This window comes from Talpa occidentalis, unplaced genomic scaffold (genome assembly GCF_014898055.3).
Source record: "Talpa occidentalis isolate TD23 unplaced genomic scaffold, MPIMG_talOcc4v2.1 talOcc4.6, whole genome shotgun sequence".
NCBI classification, from domain to species: Eukaryota; Metazoa; Chordata; class Mammalia; order Eulipotyphla; family Talpidae; genus Talpa; species Talpa occidentalis.
The window spans coordinates 28,250,477-28,274,176 of NW_023604972.1; the positions used below are offsets into that span (position 1 = coordinate 28,250,477).

The 23,700-nt window shown below is 44.2% G+C and overlaps 1 protein-coding gene across 1 annotated transcript in view; it reads left to right on the forward strand.

Annotated features, from left to right (window-relative positions):
* Positions 1–7,423: 7,423 nt before the first annotated feature.
* The window catches only part of CWH43 (cell wall biogenesis 43 C-terminal homolog), a 54,251-nt gene continuing 37,974 nt past the window's right edge, over positions 7,424–23,700 (forward strand). Inside the window, exons 1-6 of the mRNA XM_037529420.1 lie at positions 7,424–7,466; positions 10,045–10,236; positions 14,847–14,967; positions 15,348–15,502; positions 18,065–18,266; positions 20,727–20,815. Coding sequence (XP_037385317.1) covers positions 7,424–7,466; positions 10,045–10,236; positions 14,847–14,967; positions 15,348–15,502; positions 18,065–18,266; positions 20,727–20,815 — 802 coding nt within the window. The remainder of the gene's footprint in view (positions 7,467–10,044; positions 10,237–14,846; positions 14,968–15,347; positions 15,503–18,064; positions 18,267–20,726; positions 20,816–23,700) is intronic.

Consider the following 23,700-nt stretch of genomic DNA (forward strand, 5'->3'; position numbering starts at 1 on the left):
ACAGAGGGAGAAGACGCCCGAAAAGGAAGCTAGCTAGCTCAGGAGGAAGCCTTATCGACGTGGGACCCTGCCGCGTCGTGGATAAGGTAAGCTCAGGTACAGCGTCTGAATCATGGGACAGGAAATAAGCCAGCATGAGATATATGTGAAGCAATTAAAAGTGGCACTTAGGACGCGAGGAGTCAGGGTCACAAAAAAGGATCTACTCCACTTTTTTGATTTTGTTCAAGACCTGTGTCCTTGGTTCCCTCAAGAGGGCACAATAAATCAAAAAAGATGGAAAAGGGTGGGGGGAACCAAACAACTGCTTAGAAGTGCTTCTCCCAGCACTGCAGGGGCCCCATCCCCCAATGATCGCTGTGAGGACTTAATTCCGTTTCACAGTGATGGGGAGGATGATCCATCCAAAGAAGAACAAAAAGAACCTTTAGAGAAAAATGAAAGGGCCTCTCCCGACCGGCCCAAAATAAAAAAGAAAAACAGAATTTATCCCTCTTTGAGCAAGTTTACTTTTGTAGCTACAAACCCTCCTTGCTCCTCTGAAGAAGAGGGCGGAGTTGACGCAGACACCATTTTAACTCCTCCCGGGCTCCAGCAGCTTTGTCTGCTTTCCCGCCTCCCAAAAAGCCCTTTTCCGCGGCTTCTGTCTTTCCAGTTATTAAAGCTCTAGATGCTCAAGGCCAATGCCGCCGCTATCACCAACCACATAATTTCCAACATTTAAAAGAATTAAAAACCGCCGTTACCCAATATGGTGCTAGTGCCCTTTTCACTCTCACAATTCTTGATTCTATCGCAGAAGGGTGGCTCACTCCCCTAGATTGGCAAACTTTAGTAAAGGCTGTCCTTGATGGCGGAGATCATTTACTTTGGAGGACTAAATTTCAGGATCTCTGTACAGCCCTAACCCAGTTCTGATCTGGGGAAGGGGATCTGTATGTGTCTCTTCACAGACTCATGATGCGGCCCGATGGTTGCCTGAAGGGCTTGTCAGATTTGTTACAGATTTGTTACAGCATGGTGACCGCTTCCTGACTCATCCTCTATGCTGAGATGTTACTTTTCTCTTCGGCCTTTGCCGGCTTCAAGGATCCAGGCAAGATTGTGCCTTTGACTCAACATCTTCATGGTAAACCTTGTGAGTACAGGTGGGGCTATTTCTCTACCGCTCCTAATGGGTATGTCTCTTACATTACTTGCCCTGGCCACATCACATATTTGATCACTGTTGCAGGCTCCAGCCGTAAGTCCCGCTATAAATGCCTCCGGACAGCTATAGGTGGCCCCTCACATGGAGGGCAGTGTACCTGCACTTCCTTTGCTGAGTCAGTACACTCCTCGTGTTACTGTTATAGAGCAACCCTGGGGTGGGGGTGGAGTCCACAAAGCCTATGTAAAATTAGCTTTGGGACATCCTTTTCCCCCTAACATTACAAGACCTTTTCTGAATGCATGGCCAATAATAATAAGACTTATTATACTGCTGTTCTTATCAGGACATCCCCTGCGAGTCAGCTATAGGCCTCTACCTTGCTGACCACCTGTGGTGCCAACAAAAAGGTGGGTGACACAGTGTGCTGGGCAACTACTGCCCCAGTACATGTCACCGATGGAGGAGGTCCTCAAGACAAAGCCAGAGATCACTTTGTCAGTACAGTCTTAAAACAGCTTGCACCACGCCTTCCCCCTGCGCTTAGCTATCATCCACTTGCCCTTCCTGCTGAAAGACAAAAGTTGGGCATTGACTACAATACTTTTAATATCCTCCACTCCTCTTTCAATCTACTTAATTTAACAAATTCCTCACTGGCCAATAATTGTTGGTAATGCTTACAAATGGGTTTCCCTGTGCCTTTGGCCTTTCCAACAACCAATTCCTCACTTGTACCATACCGTAATTGCTCCTTCACGGTTCCCATTTTGGTTCAGCCTATCCAGTTTTTTGACACGCCGGGCGCAGTGGCGCGCGCCTGTAATCCCAGGCTACATGGGAGGCTGAAGCAGGAGGATCGCTTGATTGGCAGTTCTGGGCCACAGTACGCTGCACCCACGTGTGTCCGTACGTTCACCTCCTCAGACGTGGTGACCCCTCCGGGGTCGGGGGTACCACACCAGGCAGCCTGCGTAAAGCGGCCGGCCCAGGTCGGTACCGTTGGGAGCACAGAGAAAGGCTCCTCTGGCGTTCTGGAAATAAATCACATCCATTGCCGGCTAACAGGACTGGTCAATGCGTGTTGGGTTTCCTTCTACCCAACATAAACGTGGTTCCTGGAAGTGAGCCCATGCCCATTCCAACGGTTGACCAATTTTTTCAGTAGAAGTAAGAGAGCAGTACACCTGATTCCCTTATTTGCAGGCCTGGGTATAACTGCCGCCGTGGCCTCAGGGACAGCTGGATTAGGCATATCTCTCTCACAATATACTAAACTGTCTCAACAACTTATTAATGATGTTCATGCTCTCTCTAGTACTATTCAGGATCTTCAGGATCAGGTTGACTCCTTAGCTGAGGCAGTCCTTCAAAATCGACGGGGCCTTGATTTGCTAACTGCGGAAAAGGGGGGTATTTGCTTGGTCCTGCAGGAGAAATGCTGTTTCTACGCCAACAAATCAGGAATTGTCCGCAATAAAATCCGACAGTTACAAGATGACCTGGAAAGAAGACGCCAGGAGCTAGCTGAAAATCCACTCTGGACTGGTCTCAATGGACTCTTACCTTACCTTCTTCCCCTCATGGTTCCCCTATTAACCCTTTTGATATTGGTTGTGGGGGGGGGGGGCCTTACATTTTTAACAGAATAATCTCCTTTGTAAGACAACAGATTCAGGCCCTTCAGGCAAAACCCATTCAGGTACATTACCATAAGTTGGAGATGCGAGATAAGGGAGGCTCTTACTCAGACTTACACTCAGTCTGAAGAAATAAGACTCCCTTCCCCTGTGCGATGGACTGGTCAGCCAATGACGGGTAAGATCGGGGGCAGACTCAAAATGGCTTGAGGTGCTAAATCGCCACACGTCTGTGACTCCTGACGACCTAAGACAGGCGCAGTCCCCGAGGGTTTTTGGCGCAGTCCCCGAGGGTTTTTGTCTTTTCGCTCTCTCATTAGAAATAATAGAAAAGGAGGCTCTGTCGGGGCCCAGACCTGAGGCCCAGACCTGAACATCCGGGTTCTTGCCTGAAGCAGGTACTGAATGTTAGCTCAAGTGAAGGTTTCAAGTTTCCTATTGTGACGACTGATCCTTTCCCCCTGCTTGCTACTGTGGCTTGTTTGCATTGGTGGTCTCTCCTTGCTAGAGATAATGAGAGACCTCCTCCTCTGAACCCTATATAACATTGTACACATTCCTGAATAAATGAGACTGGCGATGATCCTGGCTTTGTCTCCACTCCTCGCGTACCCCTGTCCCATACCAAGCCCCTGCTTCCTCCCCCGGGTACCCCGTTGATCTGCCCGGCTGGCCCGGACACCTTATTTAAGTTTTCTAGATTCCTGCTATGAGTGAGACCATCCAGTATTTTTCTTTTTCTTTCTGGCTTATTTCGCTGAGCATGATCCCTTCCAGTGCCATCCATGTTGCTGCAAATTGCATGTGTTTATCTTTTTTGAATGCTGAGTAATATTCCATGGTGTATATGTACCACATCTTCTTGAGCCAGTCATCTATTTTTGGGCATTTGGGTTGTTTCCAAAGCTTAGCTATTGTAAACAGTGCTGCTATAAACATAGGGGTGCAGGTGTTCTTTGGAATTGATGTTTCTGTGTCCTTTGGGTAGATACCTAGGAGTGGAATTGCTGGATCATATGGAAGCTCTATGTTTAGTAGGTCCAGAAATCTCCACACAGCTCTCCATAGTGGTTGGACCAGTTTGCACTCCCACCAACAGTGCAGGAGAGTTCCTTTTTCTCCACAGCCTCACCAACATTTGTTGTTGCTAGTTTTTTTAATATGTGCCATTCTCACTGGTGTAAGATGGTATCTCATGGTAGTTTTGATTTGCATTTCCATTAGTTAGGCTTTGCTTTATGAAGTGTTGAGATATGTGGGGCTTTCTTAGAAGAGGAGATGCATTTGAGACAAGCACAGGACAGAAACAAAGAATTCACAGGCATCATTTTCATGGGCATATGTTAATTTCCAGACAATGTAACATACTTACCATAAATTTGTTATCTTTGTAAAGCATAATTTGTGCATGAGAGAGGGAAGAACATAGGAGATAAAATATTTTATCATGAGGAAATGTGTTTGGTCACACATCTGCTGGCCACCCCAAGGAAAGGTCCAGGCTTCCAGAGAGCGATTCCTGTTGAGCTATGTAAGTCGACAGGACAGACCATTGGATACCTTCACAGCATTTCTCTTTGATGTGCTGCCTTCTGCTTCTGTGAGTCCTTTTCCTTTGCCCAAGACTTAATTTTCATATTGGCTATACAAACAATAAATCAAACTTAAAAGATACATGGAAAAAGAGCAAGAATCATGATAAACTTTCCCACATAGTGCCACAGAGGGACAAAATGGTAAAACAGAAAAATGTAATACAAACACTGCTAAAACATTACGTTTGTAGAAGAAGAAGGGAAAAAGACCTCTGATGAAATTGCCCCACCCCATCTTGCTGCCCTCCAGTATACTGTCTCTGCAATTGGAAAAAAGAATCAGAATGACTTGGAGAAGAGAATTAAAATGATCTCAAGATGGAGAGGTTATTGATGTAATTGCCAAACAAAATGCAGAGCCTTATGGGGATGGGGACACATAAAAAATAAAAGTTACCATTCACCCAATGATGTGAATACCATATGCATGTGCTGGGTGCCTTAGTACTTTATTTAAATTTCAATACAATACTATGTTATGAAGTAGGTTTTATAGCAGAGATGGACAACTTTTTACCAAAACTTGCTGTCTTTCTTTTGAGCTCACAGCCACTGTGTATTTCCCAGACTCCCTATCAGTTAGCTCTTACCACAGTTAGCTCTTACAACACTGTCAAAAAGAAACAAAACACTAAGACCAAACATTGAGATCTGAGTGGAAGAGAAAACACACAGAAATCACTGCATTCTTAGTAGAAGTCAAGTTTTCCCTAGCACTTGATTTTGAAAAAGAATAAGCTTTACAGGACACCTACTTGGCACACACAACACAGATTAGATGCTCTTCAAGTGGGTGCATGGAAAATAGACATGGACAAAGAGGAAGGAAATTGTGGTTTTGATTTGCATTTCCCTATGAAATGACATTGACCATCTTTTCTGTGCTTATTGGCTATTTGCCCATCTTCTTTGGAGAAATGTTTATCAAAGCCTTTGTTTATCTTTAAACTGGGTCATTTTTCTTTTTATAAGTGAGTTACAATAATTTAAAAAGTATATTCTGGATATACTAGACATATGATTTAAAGATATTTTCTCCCATTCTGTGCATAGCCTTTTAACTTAGTAGTATCCTACCAAGCACAAAAGCTTTTAATTTTAATGAAATCCAAGATATCCTTTATTTCTTTTTTCATTTATGACTTTGATTTTGAATCAAAGAATCCATTGCCGAACTGATGATCACGAAGATTTACTCCTATGTGTCCTTCTAAAAGTTTTATAGTTTTACACTTTACATTTAGGTCTGGTGCATCTTGAGTTAATTTCTGTTTATGGTGTGAGATGGAGTCTTACTTTGTTCTTTCTCAGGTGAATATTCAGTTGTCTTTTCCCTATTTGTTGAAAAAACTATTCTTCCTCCATGTCCTTGTCTTGGCAAACCTGTTGAAAGTAATTTGACCCTAAATGAAAGAGTTTATTTATGACTTTCAACTCTATTCCATTGATCTATGAGTTGTTACAATGAAAACAAAGACTTGAAAATTCTCTGAGTTGATAAAATCAGTTTAGTCATACAAGCAAAGTTTAATTCACCTTAGACTAACTTGACCTGGACAATTTTTTGTTTATATCCCCAGAGATCACAAGTAAAACTTAAACTGTTTCAAAGGTTGATATGAAGTAACTACAGATCAATTTCCTATAATTTCAGAAAATTTTAGTGTAATAATCACTGTGAAAAATAAGCAGCCCTTGCCTGCTAAGGTCCTTTATAGCAATATTCATGGGAGTTCTGTCCCATGTTTTGATTTCAGTGCTCCTGGTTTGCACACTGCCTTTCTCATATGTGTGCAACAAACTTTTACTTATTATTACCTTGATGATTCATGGGTTTTACTTCGGCTGTTTCTGAACTTTCGATAATGTTTATCCTTGCGACTTCCAGTATAAGTGAGTGATTTGGAACTCTACTCAAAACCAGTATGGACTTGCAGCAGTAATTGCTCTTACCTGATTCTTACACTTTTTTTTTTTTTTTGGCAACCCATGGTTACTGTTTAATTCCACAGCAGACTTTTCAAAAGTGATCAATGATAACTCTTCTTAAAAATTAAAGTGTATTAAAATGAATTGTTTTGAGATGGAGCTAAAAATAAACTCAATGCCTCCTGAGGTGTGATACTATTTGAACAAGAAATAACTGGCCCGATTCACTCCCTCCATTGTTGGTTAGAGCATCTCTCACCTTCTTAGGGATGGGCACTCTCAGAGATGATGATTCATAAACTGGGGCGGGGAGGGGGGGCAAGATTTTCATTCTTACTAGCTGCTTTCTCTTCTGAGTAAATGTTGCGATGTTTCTACAAGTCACAGAAAATCCTATAGTCTGGAATTTTCGACCACCCTCCCAGAACTCAGTTTGCTTATTACCAAAGACGAGGAGCAGCTTTGCCAGAGGGCTCTCCGCGGAGCCAACCAACCTCGGAACACTGCTTAGGTCTTCAGCAACGCCAAGGTGCTGCTCGCCCCACGCCGCCGCGCCTAGGGCGGCACAGCCTGGCTTGCGGGTCTTTGCGCACAGTTCAGGCTCGGAGATCTGCGTCCTTAGCCTTCCCTCGCGCCTTCTCTCCACGCACCCCTGCCAGCCTTGCTCAGATCTGAGCATCACCAACCCAAAGTCGCGCTTGTCCCCTCTTCTGCGCTGGCAGCATCCATCCTCGGGGCTGCCTTTTACCCGGAGGCGGGGTCCGAGTGCCAAGTCCCCGCGCCGGGATGCCTGTCCCCTGCAGCGGCAGCCCGCGCGGGGCTGCGCCGAGGCTCGGGCCGCCGCAGGGCGCTAAGGGGGCGCGGGGACCCGGGTGCCGGCGGCGGCTGGGGAGCGCGCACGGGCGGCGCCGGGCCGGGGCCGGCTGGGCTGGGTGTGGTGGGGCGGAGGCGGAGCGGCGGTGGCCGCACCCTCTCGTCGGTTCAGCGCGCGGGTTGCGACCGGGGTGAGGGGATCCGGGCGCCGACGCAGACCCGGGAGGACCCGGCGGCTGGCGCGGGGCACAGGGTGCGCGCGCGCCACTTTCCTGGAAAGCGCCGCTGCAGCAGCCATGCCCTCCCTGTGGAGAGAAATCCTCCTGGAGACCCTCCTGGGTAAGCTGAGGCCGCCCGCGCCGCGCGCTCTCGGGTGCCTGGGGCCGGTGGCCCTGCCCGGAGCCGCGGCGCTCGGCCGGATCGGCCTGGCGTGCTGAGCTCTGGGAGGTAGAAAAGCGCCATCAGCGCCCAGAATAGAGATGCTTATCGCCTCTTGGGACCTTTTGCTACCGAAGGTAAAAAGAAAAGACCTAGATTGAGGTTCCGCAGCTCAGGAGTCAGCCGGGCGCCTGCAGGAGGGGGTGCCGCGGGAGCCCCCACTCCGCATTGGGGTGCGCTCGAGGGGCGCGAGTTCTCCACGTGACGGCTGCGGACTCGCGCGGCCACACCGCCCTCGAGCCCCCTCACTCCCGTGATCTTTACGTTTAACTTAGTAAAATTCAGTACTGAAATTTAACTTCAGAAGGAGAGGAGCGCCGTCTTCTCCGGGTGCAGGTGCGCTCGCTGTGCTGGAGCTGCCACCCCCGGCCTTGGCGGGGCACAGGTGGTTTTGGGGATGTTTGCCCTTTTGGGCTTTTGACGGAAAGCTTTAAACTCGAGTCCTTTATGCTCGCTCAGCAGCTTTATTTATTTATTTTAAGATTTATTTATTTAGGGCCTCCCCGGTGGCGCAGCGGTTGAGCGCTGGGTTGCGAAGCTGCCCGCGGCCTCTGCGGCGCCGGTTCGATCCCTGGCTGCTCCCCGGCCACAGGAGGAGGGTCCCACATGGCGCGCAGACCTCTCCTGCCGCCCGCTGCTCCCCTCAGCAGTGCACTTCTGTCCTTCTGCCTGCTCTGCTCCCTGCTCTGGCTCTGGTGAATTCTCTCATCCTCCCGCGCTTCTGACTGTACCCAGTGCTTGTATAAACAAACAAACAAATAAATTAATAAATAAATAAATCATGCCTCTATTAAAAAAAAATATTTATTTATGCATACAAGAACTGGGGTGCAGGCCAGAGATGCGGGGGGTGAGAGGATTCACCAGAGACAGAGCGGGGAACAGAACAGGTAGATTGACCGAAGTACACTGCTGAGGGGAGCAGTAGGCGAGATAGGAGAGGTCTGCCTCGTCATGTGTGTTGGTCCCTGGCCAGCCGGCCGGCCGGGGATCGAACTCATGCTGCCGAGGCTTTGGCATGCTTCATAGTGAGGTGCTTTAACCCCTTGCACCACCAGGGAGGCCCGTTGCTCAGCTGCTTTAGAAAAACGTCCAAGACCAATTGTTGGTGTCAGTGGGAGCTGTACGATGAAAACGTACACACAAATGTTTGGGAGGATTGCTAGACTCTCGTGGTTTATTAGGAACGAGCGTGGAAGGGGCATCTCTGTGAACAATATATTTTCTGGAAGTTGACAATGCTCAGGAGGTCCCATTTTCCTGGCTCAGCCTCTGTAAAATTACATACATTCAGCAAGTACCCAGGATGCCAGGTTCTCCGTGTGCTTGATGTCATGTACTCCAAACAACTCTGTAAAGTGATTTTTGCTGATTGAGAACAGGAGACTGAGAAATAACTTGGGTGGAAGTTACTAAACTTAGTGGAACCACTCTACCTGGGTTTAAGTTAATTCTACCTTTATGACCATAGACAATGACTTCACTTTCTGAGTCTATTCTTGGGAATTTTCCTTGTTTGCTCCTTGTCTTGTTCCTTTTTTGCATTTTTTAAAAAGATTTATTTGTTTATTTATGCATACTAGAACTGGGATATAGGCCAGAGGTGCAGGGGTGGGGGTGGGGTGACAGGCTTCACCAGAGACAGAGTGGGGAACAGAACAGGCAGACTGGCTGAAATACACTGTAGAGGGGAGCAGCGGGCAAAACAGGAGAGGTCTGCTACACCATTGGTTAGCTCCCTGGCTGGCCAGGCATCAAACTTGTGCTGCAGAGGCTGTGGACAGCTTCACAGTGCTGTGCTTAACCCCTTGCACCACCAAGGAGGCCCTTTTCGCATTTTTAAGAGAGGAGTAGAAATACGGTCAGCCTCCTAGGACCTGGGATTCTATGTATGAGGAATAAGAGATGATCCCCATACTTAACATAGAGCTTAATATTGGCAAGTGCCCATTAGTGTTAATTATCATTATTGTAGAAGATTACACAGTAGTTGGTAGAGGTGAAACTAACTTCAGATGTGGGTATTCTATTACCATCCCACACATCCACCCCAGCATGCACACACTGCCTTCTAGGGTTGTTCTTAAAACAGTGTACTCAGAAGAAAATGTTGGCTAACTAACCTGCCTGTGGCTATAGTATGGCCGGAGAGGAATTTTACCAATCAGGCTTCCTCCCAGGAAGCCCCAGTCAACCTAGATGGTCCCAATGAAGAGGCTTTATTTAGTAAAAGGACTCCTATTCCTCCAGGGTTATGAATAAGGTAAAGGGTGAAACAAAGGATTGGGAGGAAGTTGCAAAGCAGGAAGCCATTCTCAGCCTGGGCCTGACCCAGAAGGAAGTAGTTCTGTCTGGGGGCCCAGGTAAGGCCAGAGTTGGGAGAAGGTGGCCCTTGGCCTGGAGGCATAGGCTCACTGTTTGAAGCAAAGATGAAACTGACACTTTGTCTCTCTTAAAATGTTTATTTTTTCTCCCTTAGGGTATGTTTCTTTGTCTCTCTGCCATGGCCTGGGACCAATGATCTACTACTTTCCTCTGCAAACTCTGGAGCTCACTGGGCTTGAAGTTTTCGGTGTAGCATTTCTTTCTCCCATCTTCCTAACAGTCACTCCTTTCTGGAAACTGGTGAACAAGAAGTGGATGCTCACCCTGCTGCGGATCATAACTGTTGGTGAGATTTGAAAGTGTTTTTTTCTTTTCTTTTAAGATTTACTTATTTGGGCATACAAGAGCTGGGGTGTAGACCAGAGGTGTGGGGTTTATGTGTGAGAGGATTCACCAGGCACAGAGTGGAGAGCAGAACTGGGGAACCTACTGAAATGCACTGCTGAGGGGAGCAGTGGGAGAGACAGGAGAGGTCTCCTGTGCCTTGTGGGTCAGCTCCCTGGCTGGGGATGGAACTCCTGCTGCAGTGGCTGGTGATAGCTCTGCTGAGACTTAACCCCTTTCACCACAAGTGACGCCCCATTGAAAGTGTTTCTTGAAGATTTTTTTTTTCCAGTTAAAAATCAAGTGAAATTTTGTAGACTTTTTTTTTTTGAATGCTAACTGATTGAATATAAAAAAAAAATTCTCTTTCTCCTACTACTATCTTAGGAGAGTTTTGTAAAATTGAAAGGATAGGGCCTCCCAGGTGGCGCAGCGGTTGAGTGCTGGGTTGCAAAGCTGCCCGGTCCGGCCACGCAGACCTCTCTGTTCCCCGCTCTGGCTCTGGTGAATTCTCTCACCCTCCCTCCGCGCGCTTCTGACTGTACCCAGTGTTTGTATGAATAAATAAATAAATAAATCTTTAAAGTAAAATAAAATAAAATAAAATTGGAAGGATAGACTGAGAGTCAGTGTATTTTAAATTTCTATCTTTTCTGCCAGATTGAAAAAACCTGAAATCACTGAAATGAGGAGGTAAAGGATAATATGGAGAAAATGTCATCTCTTTAACATATTGTGTCCTTTTTCCCCCTCCATGATATAAAACTAAAAAACATTAAAAATGGTTTTATACATAAATATGTAAAAAATGGAAAAGTAGACATGACAAATGCTACAAATAACAAACTAGAAAATTCATTTGCAATTCTTTTAGTCCAAGAGCTAATTTCCCTGATACATGGTTTTTTACAAATGAATAGTTTGAATAAGACTAACCACTCAGTAGCAAAGGGGGCAAATGTTATGATCCACTTACTAGAAAGGAAATATAATTATTTCTTAAAATATATGCAAAAGTGCATAAAATTCAAATTATACATACATCTATTTATATATTGTTTCACGGCAGATTGGCAAAGCACTATTGTGAGGGTGAAAGTGCAGGCACTCATATATTCCTGGTGCAGATATAAAGAGGCACAATGTCTGCTGAGAATATTTTTTTTTTTTAAAGAGGCACGTATTTTATTTATTTATTTGTTTGTTTGTTTATACAAGCACTGGGTACAGTCAGAAGCGCAGGACGGTGAGAGAATTCACCAGAGCCAGAGCAGGGAGCAGAGCAGGCAGAAGGACCGAAGTACACTGCTGAGGGGAGCAGCGGGCAGCTGGAGAGTGTGCGCCATGCAGGACCCTCCTCCAGTGGCTGGGGAGCAGCCGGGGATTGAACCGGCGCTGCAGAGGCCGAGGGGAACTTCGCAACCCAGCGCTCAACCGCTGTGCCACCGGGGAGGCCCCTGCTGAGAATATTTTTTATCAAAATTGCAAATGTATACATAACCTTTCACCAAGCAATTCCACATCTAGGAGTGTGTCTTACAGATATGCCCACATGTGTGTAAAATGTTAAAAATATAAAGTTATGTAAGCATTGTAGCAATACTGGAATGTCTTGTTTTATTGTACTTCACTTTGTTGAACTTCAGGCATATTGCATTTTTCACAAATCCTACATCCATCAAGACTTTAAGAGCCATTTTTCCAAGAGTAGGTGCTCATTCTTGTCTGTGTCACATTTGGTAATTTTTACAATATTTCAAACGTCTTCATCATTATTATATCTGTTATGATGATCTGTGATCTTTGTTAGTACTATTGTCATTGTTTTGAAGCGCCACAAACCACATCCACATAGAGTGCGCTTCATCTATGCAGTGTGTGTGCTTTGACTACAATACTGACCAGCTGTTCTCCACCTCTGTCCCTCTCCTCTCACCTCCCTATTCCCCAAGACACAATATTCAGCCAGTTCATAGTCATATAATGACCTCTAAATGCTCAAGTGAAAGGAAGAGCCCTACATCTCTTACTTTATTTATTTTTTAAAGATTTATTTATTTATTTATACAAGCACTGGGTACAGTCAGAAGCACGGGAGGGTGAGAGAATTCACCAGAGCAGAGAGCAGAACAGGCAGACAGACGAAGTACACTGCTGAGGGGAGCAGTGGGCGGCAGGAGAGGTCTGTGCGCCATGGGACCCTCGCAGGTGGCCGGGGATCGAACCGGCGCTGCAGAGGCTGCGGGCAGCTTCGCAACCCAGCGCTCAACTGCTGCACCACCAAGGGGCCATACATCTCAAAAGTTAGAAATGCTTAAGCTTAGTAAGGAAAGCATGTCACAATCTGAGACAGGATGAAAGCTGGGCCTCTTGAACCAGCTAACCAAGTTGTGAATATCAAGGAAAAGTTATTGAAGGAAATTGAAAGTGCTACCCCAATGAACACATGAATAAGAAAGTCAAACAGCCTTATTGTTGATATGGAAAAGTTTCAGTGATCTGGATAGAAGATCAAACCAGCCACAACATTGCCTGCAAGGAGCTGTAGAAGAAGAGTTTGAAGTTAGCAGAGCAGTTAGCAGGAACAACACACCAATTCCTGCGTGTTTGAGTCTGTAACTGAAAATTTGGTGATCTTGCCCTTCTGCTGTAATGCATTGGTTCCTCTGAGTTTTCTGAATGACATTTGTTCATGAACCATACTGTATATTTCTTCTGTCTGGAAACAGTCATTTGACTTTCTTCAGAAACAGTGACAGGAATGACTAGGAAATTGCCTTCTGCTTTTCTGTGTGTCTGTCTCTGAAGAAGACAGAACATGGTGAATGCAAAGAACTCTGTGGCTCCCACAAGGATATAGAGCTCTGGTTTTTAAAAAGCTGGGTTCAGAAAGAACAGCGGCGTATGCCGCTGAAAATGCACCCTTTACACAGATGGAATCCATAAGGATGGAAAGATATATTCAGTGATCACGAAATTTTCTGCTCGAGAATGAATAGAAATGATGCTAGCTCCAACTGCTGTTGGCTTGCATTACCCATCTATGAATTACTATGGCTTGGGCATTGCATTTTCCCATCATACTCCCCATTTGGCTTTTGAGGAAGTGATGTCATCAGTGGCACATTTTTGTTGCCTTTGTTCAGCATCACCTGTGCTATGCCATCAAATTTATAGTGTCACCAACTGAGCAGTTAGTGGCACAGTCATCTGGCTCAGCAACTTCTGGTGGCTGTAAAGGAATGTGATATTAACGACATTTGGGGTGGATGTAGCATTTGGGATACCTCTTTTTACTCCCCTTTCACCTTCTTCCTCTGTGAAAACCCTCTTTTTTGGGCAGAGATGGAACTATGTTTGAGAAAGGGGAATAGGTGGGAAAGTGACACAGAGTTGAGGGTAAAGAGGCCAGAATTGAGAATGAAGAAGCCAGTTTCTGCCAAACACTTTTTCAAGTGACCATGAGTTTTGCTGATGCTAAACAGAGGTTGAAATAAGTCATGCTTTGCCTTTAAACTCCCTTCTGATGCTTCTTAAGGGATGGAACAGCTTGGTTTTTCAAATGTCCTGAGGCATTCTTACATAACTACAGAGATCTGTGTATTACATGCTATCTCACCTCTGGCACCTCAGATATTTAGGTTAATGAACCATTAAACTAGTTCATACTCCCATTGATTTAGTTGACCTTAAAGACTTTGACCCAGTAAAACTGTTACTCTCAAAAGATAGACATTAACAAGTGTTGTGAGGATATGGAGAAACTGGAGTCCTCAGACCTTACTGTGGGAATGTAAAATGGTGTGACCACTTTGGAAAATAGTTTGGCAGTTACTCACGTTTTTGAACAGTTATCACATGATGTAACAACTCTACTCCTTGGTATATGCACACCCCCCCAAAAAATGAAAATATACATTCACACAAGGCCTCAGGCACAAGTGTCCATAGCAGCATTTTTCATAATAGTAAAAAAAATAGAAACAACCCAAATGCCCATCAACTGATGTGTAGATAAACAAAATGTGGTAGATCCAGGAAATGAAATATTTTTAACCATAAATAGGAATGAAGTACTGATACATGATATACATGCATATACATGATACTATACCATGATGAACCTAGAAAATATGATATAAGTGAAAGAAACTAGTCACAGAAGACCATATGCTGCATGATTCCATTTCTATGAATGTCCAGAATAGGAAAAATCTAGAGACAGAGAGTAGATCATTGATTGCCAAGGCATGGGCAGAGAGGAGGAATGGCTAATGGGTATGGGTTTCTTCTTGGGGTGATGAAAATATTCTGGAATTAGTGGTAATAGTTGCACAACTTTGTGAATATATTAAAACTCTTTGAATGATATGCTTTAACATGGTGAATTTTAGGTTATAAATGATATCAATGAAAAATTTAAAAATGATTTATATACACACAATTACTGTATTTTTAACTCTGTCATCCTGAGTTTAAACTCGGAAACAGAAACAGCCTTTGTCAAATGCAGATCATTGAGTACCAATGCATGATTACCAGAAATGCTTAGTTCTCCTTATTTTTTTGCAGGTGGCATAGCCTCCTTTCAGGCTCGAAGTGCCGAACTTCGGCTAGTGGTCCTTGCGTTTGGTGTGTCTTCCTCGCTGATAGTACAAGCTGTGACATGGTGGACAGGAAGTGGGTTACAAAGGTATGCCTCATAGCTTATGCACCTATACACAAACAAGTTTAATCAGTTATGAAAGGGGAAGTTGAGATCAAGAGTTCCAAGTTATGATATTCATCTTACATCTGGCTTTCTAGAAGTCTCCACCTCCATTTTTCCCCCACACCTCTTCACAAAACCAGGATGTGAATCCTTGCTGTTTTAATCATGTTTTGAGAATTAAGAAATTATAACAAGTTGTTTAGGTAAGGGTTATAGAAAGGCTACGTCATGCCCATTACTGCGAATTACCAGCAAGACTCTTTCATACACTCACTCATTCGGTCAAGCTGGGAAATTCACGATGTGGACACAGTACATTGAAACCCCATAAGAAGGCTTTAAAAGTACTTTTGTACTTACAGATACCTCAGAATCTGGGGATTCATTTTAGGACAGATTCTTCTTGTTGTTCTCCGGATATGGTACACGTCACTAAACCCAATCTGGAGTTATCAGATGTCCAACAGAGTGATACTGACCTTAAGTGCCATTGCTACACTTGATCGCATTTGCACAGGTAAGTGTATGTTCACTTTCTTTAGGGATTTTCTCGAATAGTTTATCTTATCAGAATGTAGGACATATTAAAAAGATAAAAAGTCTTTTTGTACTACACCTCCATTTCAATCTGTTTTCCCCTCCGAAGCAGTAACCATTCACATGCAGTCAGTGGACTGTTATCCAAACAGAAGGCACCTTTTCCTTGCCAGTACAGAGGGTGAGAAAAAAGGGGACATCTCTGGCTTGTATCACTGAGGAGGGGTAGAGGAAGACCAGGCCACATCTGCCCAGCTGGCTTTCTACTCTGTCCTCCTCCTCCTTTGCTCTGGACAGGCCTTCCAGGGTGGGATCCTTCATCCCTCTACCTCTGCATGACCTCAGGATATCACTAACACGGTGGGAAGTTATTTGTGAGCTAGGGCTTGGAAACTAACTGGGTTCCCCAATCCCCAATCCTGCACCGACTCTAGGTGTCTGAAAATACTTAAACCCCAAATCTGAAACTTGAGAAGAAAGGAAAGCTTGCCTATTCACACCCTCTTCTAATTCACCTGCCGCTCTCTAGAGCTGACTTTCTCCCAGGCACACACCCAGCTTGGATGTTCGCTTCATGGGCTAACTCCGGATCCTTCTGAAAAAAAGGGAGAAGGTTACAAGAGTCTAATTAACTTGCTCCTGGCTTATTGTGTGGCTTTCAGTGAGTCACTGTTCTTTTGTAAATGCAAGGGGAAATCTCACAGGTTAATGGAAGTGTAGAGGGTTTTGGCTGTCTGTGAACAAAGTGCTTGTACAATCTCCCTCTGGCCCCAATTGGCGTGAAACCAGGGTAGTGAGAATAAGGGGAAATCATGCAAATAAGTTCGTCAAGTGACATGATTCTTTGTTAGAGCCTATAGAACTCTGTTAGTGCCCCAGTCTATGTTTTATGTTTTTGAAAACACCAACATTTAGAGGTGGAAACTCAGGCAGCAATTTTCACAGGTACAGCCTGATAAGGATCTAAACTTCAGGGTATCATTTACTTTTCCTGACTAGAGTTTTGTTCTTTCTCGCCTCTGTTTTAAATTTATATGACCCAATTGTCAGTGCCTTTCTGTTCTGGGCCTGTGTCCTGTTCTGGGCCTGTGTCCTCATTGACAAAATACAAGACTCCTCACCAGCTTCCCCCTGGATATCTGGTCATACCAGGAAATTTTTGTAGTTTTATTGAAAATTTTCTGGATCTTGAGGGAGGCGTCACTGCCATAGTACACAGCTTACAAGTCAGCAAGTGCAGTTTAGGGAACTGTCTTTTCTAAAGGCTGTCTGCTTAGCCTCTAGGCCCTGACCTCCTCTACCTTCACTACCTTCTCCCTCATCCCCATTATTTTCAGCTTTATTCCTCCGTCCTCTGACTCCTTTATTGGCAGACTGACTATCCTCCTCTCTGTGAACTAGGGTGCCAGCCCTACAGGCAGAACCCAGCTTCCTCTTATCCTGCAGAGGGTCTTCCCAGTGTCACAAATCTTATGCCCACAGGCTCTCCATTCCTACAAAAAATTCTCCTGCCTGTATTTTCTCTGCTTATAACGTTTTTCTGTGTAAAATCATGGATGTAATGACTTGAAACCTCTTGGTGCAATAATCCCATGAAGCATAACAGTTAAATATACTGGTGCTATAGTAGACTGACTGAGCTCCAACTCCAGTTTTTCTTTACCAGCTGTATGATCTTGGCCAAGTTACATGTTCTCTCTTGGCCTCAGTTTTTTTTTTTTTTTTTTTTTTATAGAGGCATGTTTTATTTATTTATTTGTTTGTTTGTTTGTTTGTTTGTTTTGTTTATGCATGCACTGGGTACAGTCAGAAGCGCGGGAGGGTGAGAGAATTCACCAGAGCCAGAGCGGGGAGCAGAGCAGGCAGAAGGACCGAAGCACACTGCTGAGGGGAGCAGCGGGCGGCAGGAGAGGTCTGCGCGCCATGTGGGACCCTCCTCTGGTGGCCGGGGAGCAGCCGGGGATCGAACCGGCGCCGCAGAGGCCGCGGGCAGCTTCGCAACCCAACGTTCAACCGCTGCGCCACCGGGGAGGCCCTTGGCCTCAGTTTTAATCTATAAAATTGGATTAATAATAGACAGACCTCCTAGAGTTGTGAAGATAACTGCTCGGTGAATGCACTCTTGTTACCTTAGGGACACAGGGTTCCATGAGAGCCCTGTTCCTTTGGGGGGAAGCAGCCTGGTGTCCCGGGAATGTTCCATTCAAGTTGAACTGCATTTGTTCCCTGAACAAACCATTTGTGTTGCCTACATATATTTTTGCCTATACCATTGATTTCACATGAAGTAAATAACTTTCTACATTTTTGCTTGTCAAATTCCCGAATGTCCTGTTTTCCCTAAACCTTTCCTGATCTAGCCCCCTTGAAATATTCCCTCCCACCAACTAACTCTCAATATTTTCTCCTTTGAATTGTGGTTGCCTGTGTCATCATCCCCTTCTAAAGCTCAAAGTCAGCTACCATTTGTTACTTGCCTAAAGTCTGTTATATATGGAGGGTAAATTTCTATGTAACTGACCCTTTTCCGTTATTATTCCAGATGGTGAGTGCAGTAAACCTGAGGGGAAAAAGACTGGTGACACCGCCAAAAGGAAGGCTGCTAGACCAAACTGGCTGTTGGTAGGAGCTGCCTTTGGCAATCTTATGTTCCTCACCCACTGGATTTTTGGAGAGGTATCTCTTGTTTCCAGATGGGCAGTGAGTGGGCATCCCCACCCAGGACCAGATCCTAATCCATTTGGGTGAGTTTGGGTTTGGAAGCTGTCAAGAAATTGACTAATACGGTTGGAGGAAAAATATCGCCTTTGTCCAGCCGGTAGATCTGTGCTAGCCTGTTATTTCATATTCCACTAGCCCTAGATATCAGTAACATTGCATGAAATTATTGTGTTCCATGCAGATGAAGAAGCTAGAAGCATATTTACTCCAGTGCAGAATTGGTAAAAAGTAGACAAGGGAGGACTGAGTTTCGTGCACAGTTTGTGAGGTTCCAGGAGTTCCTACAAGTGCACTCTCAGAAATCCTCATGTGGAAAACCATTGCAAGTGGCACAGAAGTCATGGCCTTCCCACGTCATTTTCTCCAGCCCCCCCCCCCTTAGAGTTATGGACATTTGAAAGAATGACCTGAGACTGTCTTGATGAGAGCGACTGGGATGGCAGCCTGGGCATAGATCTCTATTTTCATCAAAGGAGAGAGTCGAGGGAGGTCTCTGAATCCTCTGATACTTTGGGAGTTGCTCCAACCACGGGACACCCATGGAGTTAACAATCTTGGCTTTAAGGATCCTTGTGCTTGGTCCTCACTCTACTCTTCCTGCTACCTCTTTTCTTGCATGCAAAAATAATGAGGAAACCTTGAAACATCACCTCAGATATTTGTATTTCTCTTAAAGAGCTAAAATTCCTACGTCTGGAAACATGTAGCTACCTTCAGGGTCTTTCCTCAATACATGTCCGGGCATATCCCCCAGGTGTCTCAGCCTCAGCATGTCCAAGTCTGGACTACCAGTCCCCAGATATATTCTTTCTCCATGCCATGGTTCACTCTGCCTATCCACTCCATCACCCAAGCCAGAAATCAAGCGTCATTCTAGAATTTGTGTCTTCTTCAATTTGGGCATCTTATTGGCCATTCAAGCCAGTCAGTTCTGTTACTTCTCTAAAATGGATCTCTTTCTCTGTTGTCTCAGCCACATCTGCCTTAGTGGAGTCCTCACTCTCTGCATTCCAGGCTCTCACTATTTTCTCCTAAAGGTCTCTCTTCAGACCTTACAGACTTGTGAGGATTGAGTAAGTTAATAATACATGTAAAAACCTCAGCACAGTGCCTGGAAAGGTTGTGCTGCTTTTAGCTTCATTTATATATGACTGCTTACTTGAATGCATGTTGGAGCTAGAATTTCTTTGGAGGTATATAGTTAACTTGTATTTTCCTCCACTTCCAAGTTTTTTTTTTTTTTAAGATTTATTTATCTATGCATATAAGAGCTGGGGTACAGGCCAGAGGTGTGTGGGGGTGGTGGTGAGAGGATTCACCAAAGACAGAGCGGGGAACAGAACAGGCAGATCCACTGAAATACACTGCTGAGGGGAGCAGTGGGCGAGTCAGGAGAGGTCTGCTGCGCCATGTGGGTAGCTCCCTGGTTGGGATCGAACTCATGCTGCAGTGGCTGCAGATAGCTTCATAGTCTGGTCTACGGCCATACCACCCTGAACGCGCCCGATCTCGTCAGATAGCTTCATAGTCTGCATCTTAACACCTTGTGCCACCAGGGAGGCCGCCACTTCCAAGTTTTTGCCAAAGTAGCCAAAGAATGAAATAGTTTGTGGTTGTTTAAAAAAAAAAACGACACAAAATAATCAATTATTGATCAGATAGACACCAGTGCCAGGAAGGCAGACACTGTAGATAAAAACAGCTTTGAAGAAAAAAAAAGAAAGACAAGAGGTCAGTTAAAGTAGAAGCTATTTCCAATGACTTTTTCTTCTCCTTGGCCAGTTCATTTAAAATGTCACTTGGAGTCTATGGACTGTAATTTAATAGTCTGAGAAAGCTCAATTCCTGTCTATATTCACCATGAAAGACTACAAAAATCCAACCAAGTCAATGTCAAGATCAAATTGACATTATCAAATGATTCATGAATCAGGTGCATCCCACCTGGCAAGCAGAAGTGCGCTCCATGGGGCCACAGAAAGGGAAAGGTGTGCAAAAGTAACACCAGGAAGTCATTAATGAAAAGAAAATACTTTAGGCTACCTATGGGGAAGAGGTAATGCCTATGTGGCAGGTTACGTCATCTTCCTTTGGGGAATGGAAAAGATAACCAACCTCATTGGTTGGTTCCACACTGACCAGAAGGTTCCACACTGACCAGCTACGACTACATTCCTTGGGAAGGGGGGATTGAAACTATAGTCAAATTAGGTATTAAGTCTTGATAAACTTAGCATTAGCAAATCCATTTTGGGCCTATCATTTCTTTCTCCCCAGCAATTTCATTTTAGAGTTGCTATTACTTCCATTTTGTGAATGTATATAACTTTAGTTCTCAGTGGGCTCCCTTTATCTCATTGGTTATTTCACACTTACATCGTCTCTTGGAAGTACCTAGAAGTAGGAGATATATATTTCTGTTCTGTATTTGGGGTAACATATTAATAATGTCAGATGTCTTACAGCGCGTTCTCTTTTTACAGAGGTGCAATTCTGCTTGGCTTAGCAAGTGGACTAATGCTTTCAACTTGTTCATGGTTTCCTGCTTGCAGTTTAATCTGGTGGGTTACAGGTATGTGGAGTTTACCTGCAGATGTGCCAGTCATTCAGTGTGATTGTCCTATTTACTCACAAACATGTGTACCTACACTGGAAGCAGACGGCCAAGGCAGCTGTACAAATATTTGCTGTTACCAACTGAATTATTATAATCAGCTGCAGCAATGCAACTCAGTGGCTACCAGTGACTCCTGTACCTTCCTACTTCATTTTCTCTGTCCTTCTTTAGCTGTCTCCTTCTGTCCTATGTTGGCATATTCTTCCCCATCTCCCAAACAAGGCATGTGTGTCAGTGGTGATTTTATGGAAGGCCTGGGGAGAGGGAGGGTTATACAGCACCACGTTGCCAGATTTCTTCCCGTCTCCAAGATTCTTTGCCTCTCTGGTTTTCAAGAATGCCTTCCTTTGGAACTCCTAATGAAGCTCAATGTCCTTTTCTCTTTGACATGTAACAGTTTAAATGTAACCCTGTACCCAGCTTTGGGGTCCATGTTTGCTTATTCATGTCCTTTCAGTCATATCCTTTAGGGTCACAGAATACTGTTGAAGCCTGTCATAGCTCAAGAGCAATCTCCCTATTTTCCTATGACTGAATTAAGTCATTTTCTCCTTTCCTCTTAAAAGGTAAAAATGGTAAGAATCAATTACAGTGTTAAATTAAAAAAAAAAAATCCTCAACTCCTGCGACAGAATAAATACTGTTTGGTTTCTATGAGGAGAGATATCCTTATACATAATAATTAAGCAGGTGACTCAAAGTGTCATGCTAGTTGCTGTGTGTGGGTTTGTGGGACGATGTGTATTGATGATAGAAGATGTGGGTTGAACAGCATCATAAGGAATTTTTGCACACCCTACATGCCATCACCCTTGCATGGAGGCTGTTCAGTTAGTGGGGTCGGCCACATCCTCATCCTCCTAGGGCCATGTGAGTCAACTATTTTTTTTAAGATTGATTTTATTTATGCATGCAATAGCTGGGGTGTAGGCCAGAGATGTGGAGGGTGAGAGGACTCACCAGAGACAGAGTCGGGAGCAGAACAGGCAGACTGACTGAAATACACTGCTGAGGGGAGCAGCGGGCAAGACAGGAGAGATCTACTGTGCCATGTGGGTAGCTCCCTGGCTGGGGATCGAACCTAGGCTGCAGTGGCTGGCGATAGCTTGATAGTGCTGACACTTAACCGCTGTGCCACCAGGGAGGCCCTGAGTCAACTATTGAAATCACATTGCGCTCTGCTTGCTTGATAGTGTCTTTTCCATCCAACATTCACATGGGGTCTGTGGAAGTTGCGTGAATATAGGAGTGACCTTTCTTCTCATCAAAGAGATGCCTCATGAGATTCCTTGCAGCAGGATAACTTAGTTAATGCTGAGGTTATAGTTGGGATAAATTTGAAACAGTTTGTTTCAAATTTTTCAGAACACTGAAAGTTTATTCAGGATTTATATCATGCCCTTTCTCATGCAATATAAGCAAAATGCTTGCTGGCCAGGTAATTAGCAGTTTCATTTTAAACGTGGGAAAACTGAGGTCCACAGAAACATAAACTGTTAAAGGACAGAAAAGGAGTGAAATTACGATGTTACTCTTACACCTATTTTCCCAGGTAAGTAAGGTCATTGCCTTTAGAGTGAAATCTAATCTAGTTTTGCTGTCTATGTGAAGTGTTAAATAGTATTTTAATAGACCCCAGGGTCAAGCAGATTTAAGGCTTTAATAGGCTATTTGCAGTAGAGAGGAAAGCAGAGCCATAACTCAGAGCTTCCTTCCCTCTCCTGCTCACCTGAAGGAAGTTGGAGCTCATACTTCATTATCTAAATGTGGGGCCTGCTTGTCACTTTGATTTATCTCTGGAAACCATGTCACCAAGAAGAATGTAGAAAGAGTTTTTTTTTTATTGTACAGTTAGTTTGCAGTCTCAGCTGGGTCTCAGTATGAATTAATTTGGGCAGTGAGCAATAGAATTTCATAAATGCACATATAAACGAGCTTTAGGGGCCTCCATAGTGGTGCAAGGGGTTAAGTCTCGGCAGTATGAAGCTATCAGCAGTCACTGCAGCGTGGGTTTGATCACTGGGCAGGGAGCTAACCCATATGGTGCAGCAGACCTCTCCTGTCTCACCTACTGCTCCCCTCAGCAGTGTATTTCAGTTCAATCCACCTGTCCTGCTCCCCACTTTGTCTCTGGTGAATCCTCTCACCCTTTTCTCCCACATCTCTGACCTACATCCCAGCTGCTGTATGCATAAATAAAAATAAATCGTTAAAAATAAAAAGGAGCTTTACATTTTGATTACAGTTCAATTAGTAACACCAAGGTTGTATTTAAAAAGACCAGACTGTACTAAATCTGTTGATTGGATCCAAGTGTCCTATACTGTGTGATATAATTTTATTATATGAAAAATTTGATTTACTGAAATTAATGTTAGTTATTAGACCTATCATTGGTATATTCAATTACTGGTAAGTTTTCCTTGGTGTCTTAGATGAAGATTTGGGTGATATTATTTGCAAGGACTCTGTCTCAAACAAGCAAAATACAGTTATGATGGAACAGTTAAGGTAAAAAGTCATAGTGATAACAGTGTGTGTCATGTCACCACTGATATTCCAGAAGGGGGAAATGCATACATGTCGATATTGCTTTCTATGCATAGATTATACCTGGAAGGATGCAGACAAAAATGCTAACCTTGGTTGCCTTCACTAAAGGGACCTAGGGGGGTGATGGACTAGAGGGACTCTAATTTTAAAATTTTGGATTTTAAATGTATGACATTTTAAAATGTAATTTTAGTAAATTTTAAAATATATACCCTACTTAAAAAACAGGAACTAAATTACCACCACACTGTTGTGAGAATAGCCTGCATAAAAAAAAGACCAAAAAC